This window comes from Neofelis nebulosa, chromosome Y, assembly GCF_028018385.1.
Source record: "Neofelis nebulosa isolate mNeoNeb1 chromosome Y, mNeoNeb1.pri, whole genome shotgun sequence".
In the NCBI taxonomy this organism is placed as follows: Eukaryota; Metazoa; Chordata; class Mammalia; order Carnivora; family Felidae; genus Neofelis; species Neofelis nebulosa.
This window is the reverse complement of record NC_080801.1, coordinates 5,886,736-5,896,251: the sequence shown is the minus strand read 5'-3', so window position 1 is coordinate 5,896,251 and position 9,516 is coordinate 5,886,736. Positions and strand designations below refer to the sequence as shown.

Here is a 9,516-nt window from a genome sequence, read left to right as displayed (position 1 = left end):
TAGATGGAGATGGAGACGTAGATATAGATATAGATATAAAGATATATAGATATTTTATCCTCCAACCCTTCAAACAAGATAATGGCCATAAATTCATATCTTTCAGTACTCACTTTAAACGTCAGTGGACTCAATGCTCCAATCAAAACACACAGGGGAACAGAATGGATGAGAGAACAAGTTGCATCGATATGCTGTTTACCGGAGACCCACTTTAGATGTGAAAACAACTTCAGAGTGAAAATAAGGGGATGGAGAATCATCTGTCATGCTAACCGTCAACCAAACAAAGCCAAAGTAGCCATACTTCTATCAGACAATCCAGACGTTAATGTAAAGACTGTGTCAAGTGATGCACAAGGGCATGATGTCATAATCGAGGAGTCTATCCACCAAGAAGACCTAGCAATTGAAAACATTTATGTGGTGTATTTGAGAGCAACCAAATATACAAATCAGTTAATCACAAACATAAGGAACCTCATTCTTAGTAATGCCATCATAGGAGGAGACATCAACTCCCCACTTGCTGCAATACACAGATAATCTAAACAAAAACTCAACAAGCAAACGGGGGCGTTGAAGGACACACTGGACATGATGGGCTGCACAGATATCTTCAGAACATTTCATAATAAAGCAGCAGAACATACGTTCTTCTCCAGTGCTCATGGAATATTCTCCTCTATAGATCATTTCCTGGTGGAAAAAGTCAACCCTAAGGAAGTTCAAAGAGATCGAGGTCACACCGTGCACATTTTCAGACCACAACACTACGAGACTCGAAATCAACTACAAGAAACAATTTGGAAAGGTCACAAATACTGGGAGACTGAAGAACATCCTACTAAAGACTGAATGGGCTAACCAAGGGTTTAAAGAGGATATACAAAGTATACGGAAGTCAATGAAAATGTATATGGAAGTTACTGATAACACCACAACCCAAAACCCCTGGGACGCACCGGGTGTGTAATAAGAGGACCTATCTAGCAAGTCAGGTCTTCCTAAAGAAGAAAGAAAGGTCTCAGAGACACAACCTCACCTTACGCCTTAAGAGGCTGTAAAAAGAACACCATATGAAACCCAACACATTCAGAAGGCAGAAAATAACAATCATTAGCGGAAATTAACGCTATTGAAACCAAAAATGAAACAAAACAAAAACAAAAACAACCTCAAACCAACCAACCAACCAACCAACCAACCAACCAACCAACCAAAATAGGAGAACAGATCAATGAGCCCAGAAGCTGCTTCTTTGAAGGAGTTAACAAAATTGATAAGCCAGTCATCAGTTTGATGAAACAGAAAAAGGAAACGGCCCAAATCAATAAACGCAAGAATGAAAGAGGAGAGATCACAAGCAACACAGCAGAAAGGCAAACAATAAGAAGAGCATATTAGGAGCAATTATTTGCCAATAAAATGGGCAATCTGGAAGAAATGGACAAATTCCTAGAAACATTTACACTACCAAAGCTGAAAGAGGAAGAAAAGGAAAATCTGAACAGACCCATCACCAGTAAAGAAATCAAGTTAGTAATCAAAAACCTGCTGAAGGAAGAAGACTGCGGGGCCGGATGGCTTTCCAGGGGAGTGCCAGCAAACATTTAAGGAAGAGTTAACACTTATTCTCTTGAAGCTGTTCCCACAATAGAAATGGAAGGAAACTTCCAACCTCTTTCTATGAAGCCAGTGTTACCTTGATTCCAAAACCGGAAAGAGACCCCACTAAAAAGGAGAACTATAGACCAATTTCCCTGATGCACATGGATGCAAAACTCCTCAACAAGATATCAGACACTCGGATCCAACAATACATTAAAATGTTATTCACCACGACCCAGTGGGATTTGCACCTGGGATGCAGGGCTGGTTCAGCATCCGCAAAACAATTAACAGGATTCCTCACATCAACCAAAGAAAAGACGAGAACCACAGGATCCTCTCACTCGATCCAGACAGAGTGTTGGACAAAATACAGCATCCTTTCCTGGTAAAAAAAAAAAAAACCCTCAGGAAAGTAGGGATAGAAGGAGCACACATCGAGGTCATAAAGCCATGTATGAACGACCCAACGTGAATATCATCTCAATGAGCAAAAGCTCTCAGCTCAAGTCAGGAACGAGACATGAATGTCCACCCCCTCCGCTGTTACTCAACACAGTATTGGAAGTCTTAGCCTCGGGCCTCTTCATCCTTCTGCTCCCCCTCTGCAGCTACTGCGCTTCCAGCCCTGGCTCTACCTTTCCTCCTCCTCGTCTTCTTCCCTCTGCTCACGTCCTCCTCAATTTCCTCCCCAGCTACTACTGCTCTTCGACTCCTGCTGCTCCTCTTGCTCGTCCTGGACTTCCTCCTCCTCCACTTCTTCCCTCGCCTGCACCCGATCATTCACTCGTCTTCCTCCTCCTCCTCCTCCTGTAACTCCTCCCAATCCTCTTCCTGCATCTGATCCTCCTCGTCCTCGTCCTTCACCTCTTCCTCCTCCTCCAACTCTTCCTCCTAGGACTCTTCCTCCTTCTCCAGGTCCTCTCCTGCTACTGCCCTTCCTGCCCTACCTCTGACCTTTCACCTCTTCTTCCCTCTGCTCTCGTCCTAGTCAACTCCCTCCTCCAGCTGCTCCTGCTCCTTTGGCTCGCGATCCTCCTCTTCCTGGTGCTCGACATCATCCTCTTCCATTTGTCCTTCTCCTGCACCCAGTCATTCCCTACTCCTTCTCCTCCTCCTCTTCTTCTTCTAACCCCACCCAATCCTCTTCCTCCAACTCTTCCCGCTCCTCCTCTCCCTCCACCTTTTCCTCCTCGGGCTCTTCCTCCTTCTGCTCCTACACTTCTACTCATGCTCTTCCACCCTGGCTCTATCTTTTCTCCTCATCCTCTTCCCTCTGATCTCGCCCTCCTCAACATCCTCCCGCAGCCGCTCCTACTCCTTTGGCTCGTGCTCCTCCTCATCCCGGACATCCTCCTCCTCCACTTGTTCCCTCTCCTGCACCCAATCATTCACTCCTTCTCCTCCTGCTCTAACGCCTCCCAATCCTCTTCCTCCAACTCCTCCTCATCGCCCTTCTCCTCCTCCTTTAATGCTTCCTCTGGTCATCCTTCTCTTCTCCAGGCACATCTTTGTCCCTTAAGACCACCGCAATCTCCCCTAAGAACGGGAGCAATAGCTCTCGCACTGCCCCCAAGTCATCCGCAATGAGCACCGGACCCTGAGGCATGGGCCCTGACAAGCCTTTGTGTCCCTGCAAAAGGAGCCTGGCAACCTCCCAGGCCTCCCGGGGAGACCTGGTAGTGGGAACCTGGGAGCAGCGACAGGATCCCCAGTGCAGCGACACCCAAGGGACGATCATATTGTGCTCTGTCTTTTCAACAACACCTACAGCAGTATCGGACCTAGAGGCCGGGCCCCAACGGGCCTCACACGCGACCCCTGACCAGCCAGCCCTGTGTCGGCAGTGCCATCCAGGAGGAAGCTCACCGACACACATGCCAGGCCTGGGACCCAAAGGCGCTTCGAACACCCGCTAGGCAGATAAGGTCAGGGCTAGGTTACTGCATGGGACCTGATGCATCCCTACAGTCGTCCCCAATTCCTTGTAGGACAGGTCGGACGTCCTCCACCGGGCCATGGGGTCTCCATGCTGTCAGCTGGCAGCAGCCAACACATGACCAGCGGTACTGGGACACCGTCCAGCCTTCCCTCTCATGCTGGATGGTGGCCGCGTGTTTACCGAAAGCCCTGTATGGGGGCAACGGGCTATGTGGAAGGCAGGTAGGCGGGTAGCCAGGCACAGACGAGACCACCCGCTGTGATCCCGCAGGGTCACTGGGACTTCACTTCCATCTGGCCCACACGCAAATCCTAGGGATGGGGCTTTGGGGGCAGTGCGAAGCCTTGCAGCTTCAGCGTCAAGGAGCTGGGCACACACACCTGTGGGCACAGCCGGCAGCAGACTGGGACCAGTGTTCCTCCCTAGGCCCCTTTGAACCTCCACCACCTGAGAAGAATACGGGAGGGGCTGTAAGGCTTTAGATTCCCCAAAGCACACACAGAGTGGGCCACGTGCTGCCCACTGCGGTTTGGGGCGGGGCAGGTGGAGCCCGGTCAGAATCCTGACCACACTGTCCACAGCATCCTCCGTCGACATGCAACCGCTGAGACGCTGAGAAAGGAACCCAGTTCCCCATTTTCGTGAGGCCAGGAATCGACAAAGCCTGAGGCTAATCAGGGTCGCCCGCACAGGGACTGAGAGGCTCATTCTGGCACCCCGTACGTGCAAGGGGAACAGAGTTCTGGGACACACCTTGACATGTCCCCAGCCCAGCTGCAGCGACAGTGGTGATCTTGTGCTGCGGGGAGAGGTGTTGCTGGCAAGGAACTGTCCCCTCAGAGAGCAGCTGGCAGGCTGCTCACCTGCCCATCCACACACGGATCCCCACACACCATCCTGTATGGCACCCCTGGGGGTCTCAAGTCACCTGAGGTCTAGGGTCCAAGCTCGTCCCTTTCCCTGGGCCTGGTGCACAGGAAGCAGAGAGGAGAGCCCCGAGGAACAGCTGACTCGTGACAAAACATGGCACGTCTGCCAAGAGCAGACATTCTTGCTGGACGGCTCCCTCCAGGGAAATACCTACGCCCTCTGCACACCACGTAGCCTGACAGGTTGGGTTCCCTAGCTACTCTGTGCACAAAGCCTGGGCACAACCATGTAGCCCCTACGTATTTGCTACTGTAGGCCCACCAGGGCAACGCAACACACACACACACAGACACACAGACACACACACACACACACACACACACACACATACACACTCACTCCCACATAGACACACACTAACACACACACAAGCACACTCACTCACAAGTGGTCCACTGGCCACTGGGCACAGGCTTTCCTCCCCTCGGCCCCCCTCTTGACCTTGCACCAATTTCCCTTTTGCATCCTGACTTGAGCCCTCTGGCACAGCAACGATTGCACCCATCCTGCCGATTACCATCAGGACTCAGGAGGGAAGGGACTGCACTCTTGTATTCTGGCACCTGACTGTCCCACCTAAGCACCTCATCCACAGAGACCCATGTGTCTCTCCTTGTCTCTCCAGCGGCTACACACCCACTCCTGCACACACAGAGACACACGGCTATGCAATCGCACGAACACATGCACGCTCACACTGCTTCACCACCACGGATCTCAGGCCCAGTTTGCCACAGACACCCGCACACACTCGCAGGAACTGACGCTGGATCTCCGCCCTCGCGCGTAGTCTCTCCATGAAATCTCACTCATAAGCCTCGCTGCTGCCCACAACCTACACCTGCCTCTTCCCCTCACACATCTCCCATCCTGAGCCACTGTCTGAGGACAGGGCTCGGGGTCAAAGGGGCCCCGGGTGTGGGAGGCAGCAGCAAGGTATACTGGCATCGACTGTGAGGAGCTTGCCTACTCCTGAGTTCTCCGGGGACACGGGGCCTTAGCTCTGATCCTGACTGGAGGCTTTGTTCCCTGGATTCTATCTCACCAAGGACAGGACACCCTTCTGGGAGCAACGGTCCTGGCTGAATCCCACCAAGGCCTGGCCACACTGTACCAGGACCCAATGGACCAATTTGGTCCCACTGTGCAATCCCCTTCCCTGCCTTTCGGCTTTGGCCTATACAACAGGTCTCCAAATTACAGGTCTGTCTCTTCCTCCTCCTCTTTCCAGGCTCTGCCTGCCCAAGAAGGCAGGCCTCAGTGCACATGGCAACACCTGCCCCACACCAGGACTGCACCTCTCCTGCACACACAGAATCACCCGGGCAGTGGCTAGGACAGTCACACTCAGGTCCCGATCTCGTCGTCCCTCCTGAGGTCCCCATAAACACATACACACACACACACACACACACACACACACACACACACACACACACACAAACAGAAGGGTTTTCAACGTCCTGTATGTGTCCACATAAACATCATGGAAACTCTTCAAGGCTGCCACACGTTATCTCTTCCTCAATTCTCTCCGGGGCACGTAGAAGACAGGAGACTCATCCACCCATCTCTTCCAGCACTCGTGGTGTCCTCCATTGTTTCTGCATGGGCAAAGATAGAAGCTCTGCGCATTCACCCCACACAGATGCAGAGCCCCTGACTCATGTGGGCACACGCAGACACATTTGCGTACACGCTCACACACACACCCCCACGCAACAGACACCAAGAATGATACGGGATATTGGCAAATACTTCCCAGCTGGTGTCACTCTTGTGCCTCGCCCTTTTGCGATCCCCCTTGCTTTCTCACCCAGGGATTCATTTCCAGCCCCCAATGGCCTTGGACCAGTTCTAAGAATGGCTGTGAGGTTGCGCGAGGACATGGCGTGGTGGGGCACATGGAAGGAAGTGCGAGATTCTCACCACAGTGGCGTCTGGGGACACGTCAGCTCCTGACCCAAAGACTGGCAGGCAAATCCAGACTGAAGGAGCAGGGGGAAGTCCGGGAGAGGGCGGACATCCACGGGGAGCATTTGTGGTGGAGAAGCATTGCTCGTCCTGAGTTGCTCTCCAAAGCCCCAGCCCACAGCACAACTGCATTTGGTTTGCAGGCTTCGACCCTCTGTGTGTTTGCAGCTGAGTCTGTGCAGGTCCCCTGTCATCCTCCCACCCTCTCCCCATGCTACCTGTGTCCCTGTCTCGGCGGACCTTCCATTTCCAAGCCAATGTCTGGCCCACGTTCCCTTGCCCATACAACACACAGGTCAACACACCGCATACTGGGGTTCTCACCGACACGTGCGCACGTCAGATCACTGTCTTCTGGTCCCTTCCTCCCTCAGGTAGTACTGCAGGGGATTGGGCCACAGGTCCTCGATGATGATCTGGAAGGGGACACAGGCCGGCACCACATTGGGCATAGCCCATTCTCCTCTCTGGCCGGGGGCCACCCACATTCCCACTGCTGACGAAGGCCTCAGGGGCCCCACCTCGGCAATCCTGTTCGCCCCTGGGCAGCTGTGCTCACACAGCCAGTTGAACAAGTTAAGGCTGGTGGGGTCATGCCTGCGACTGGGAGCTCCACGTTCATAATCCCAGAACCACTGGACTGGAGTGGAATGCGATGCCCTGTAGCCTGCAGGAAGAGAGGATTTGAGGAGCAACCTGATGGCCTCCTCCCCACCCACCTCCCCCTCCCCGTCGCCCTCCCGCATGCCCCTGATTCATGCTCCTCACCCCCTGCCCCGCACCATCATGGGACCCACACCCTACCAGCAAAGCTAAGCTGATACTCCTTAATGATCACTGGGTTCCGGAAGTACGGGTTGGCCCCAAAGAAAAACATCACTCTGCAGCGGTACTTGGGATGGCCCACTTCTTCCACCTGCCGTGAGCAATGGGACAGGAGGGGGCAAGTGTCCTCCCTCGGGCTCCCGAGCTACTTGCCTGGCTGTGAGGGTGAGCACCTTTGCCTCACCCTCTCCCGCCCAAATCCCACACCCGACGGGACGGCCCCCAGCCACAGCCTCCCCGGTCTGACCTCCAAGTCGACCACGTAGCTGAGCACGTCTTTGTCCTGGGCACCCATCATGGCCGACAACTGGGGGTGATTCAGAATCTGTGCTGTGTCAAGGAGCTGTGCCTTCAGATGCTGTGGAAACAGACACACACCCCCTCCAAACCTCCCAGGCTAAGAGCAAAGGACGGGATCATGGCATTTGCAGAAACACCAGGAAACACTAGTCCCCACACTCCTCAGCCTCTGCAAATGCATCAGACCCCATCGACACTGGGCAGTCCGTTGGCTTCCTGTACCTCCCACGCTGTCTGCACACAGCAGGGAGAGACTCCACTGCCTGCACTCCTCACAGTTCCTTCCTATATCTGACCTGTGTGGGCTGCCAGCAGCCCATCATAGCTTGGGATGTCGGCCTGTGCACTGACCCCTCCTCACGGCTGGGTTTCTTGGCATATTCCCGTGAAGACCTAGGTTGTCACCAGCCTTCTGAGTGCAGATGGAAGAACATGGCTTACAGGAACCCGACTGCCCACTTACGATGCAAGCGGAGGGTGTGGGAGGGAGAAAGAGATCAAGAAGCACGGACGAGGAGGGCCGAGGAGGGAAAAGAAATAGACACAGTGACACAGCCAGTCCGGAGAGAAAGACATGGGTGGGACCCAGCCGGAGCCTGAGGACAGAGAGGGAAGCAGCGGTGGACATACCAGGAGAGAATCCTGTGTGTGTGTGTGTGTGTGTGTGTGTGTGTGTGTGTGTGTGTGTATGTCAGGGTCTGTGCAGGCAGCTTGTACCCCGTTCGGAGTGGGTCTGAGTCGTCCTACTGTCTGGCAAAGGGGCGTGGCGTGCTTCCACTAAAGGCCATGAGTGTGTGTCTGAAAAGCTCTCCTTTGACGGAACTGCTAAGAAACCGTGCACAGCCTGTGAATGTGAAGGTGGGTGTGCGGCCTGTGTAACTCTCCCATTTTGCAGCGAAATATTTCCTTGCTTTATCTGCTCTGAGTGAAGGCTGCTTTGTGCTACCCTAGCTCTGGTAGCATGGGGACACATGACTCGCGTCCGCAAATAATGTTTGAGAGCAGCCTGCAGGCCAATGTTGGCGGAGACCAAGAGGAAGCAGCTCCAAGTCCCCGGGTCCCCCCGTGCCCAACAACCGCCCCTGTGCAAGGCCTTACACTGGATCCCAGACCACACCAACCCAGGGCCAGGGACCATTCCCCAGCTCTCCTCCCTCGGGGCCATCGCCCTGAGGCACCCTGCTCTCAGTGCCCAGCCCTCCTGCACAACAGCCCCCGCCATCACCCACCAGCACAAGGAAGGATACCGCCTGGGCCCAGAAGCCAGGGATGTGCTTGATGACGGCCCTTCTGTGATCCAGGTGAGAAATCCGCCTCCGAAGAATCCTGCGCTTCAGCCGCCGTAAGGCCCTGGAATCCTGGGCATTCCCAGCGCTGATCTCCAGCTGAAGACGCTCCAGCACTGCCAGTGGGTCCTGGGCTGAGGCAGGACGCAGCGCTGCCTCTCGCTGCTGCAGCTCCTGTGAGAGCGGGGGCCCCTCCTCCGCCTCTGCATCTGCCTCGCGCTTCTCCTCTTGCTCCTGAATCTCCTCCTGCTGCTGTCTCTCAACTTCCACCTCCTCCTCCTCGTGCATGTCCTCTGCTTCTGGCTTGGCTTCCTCAGAATTCTCCTCTCCAGCCACCTCTTCCTCGGTCGCCCCCCCGCCGTCCTCTTCCTCCTCCCCGATCACCACCTCAGCCGCCACCATTCCGTCATCCAATATCAGCACCAATTCCTCCGCTGGGCTTGCCACCTGTATCTCACACCCGGCCTGGGCTTCCTGCACACGATGGGCGCTTGCCGCCCCTGAACCTGGGGACTGCGGCCAACCCACGCCCTCCAGCGCCCCTGCACTCCCGCGGGTCCGGGACTCTCGACCTTTCTCATCCGGGACGATCAGGGTCCAGGGTCGACGGGAATCGCTGCTTTTTCCGGACCGCGACACGCTGGCCAT

The 9,516-nt window shown here is 54.5% G+C and overlaps 1 protein-coding gene across 1 annotated transcript; it reads right to left on the bottom strand.

The window, feature by feature from the left end:
* Positions 1–6,787: 6,787 nt before the first annotated feature.
* On the bottom strand, positions 6,788–9,516 carry LOC131503431 (testis-specific Y-encoded protein 1-like). Its single transcript, XM_058714902.1, has 5 exons — positions 8,830–9,516; positions 7,530–7,607; positions 7,262–7,373; positions 6,979–7,124; positions 6,788–6,873 (listed from the first exon to the last, which is right to left on the bottom strand). The coding sequence occupies exons 1-5, from the start codon at positions 9,514–9,516 to the stop codon at positions 6,802–6,804; spliced, it is 1,095 nt and encodes a 364-aa protein (XP_058570885.1). The 3' UTR covers positions 6,788–6,801.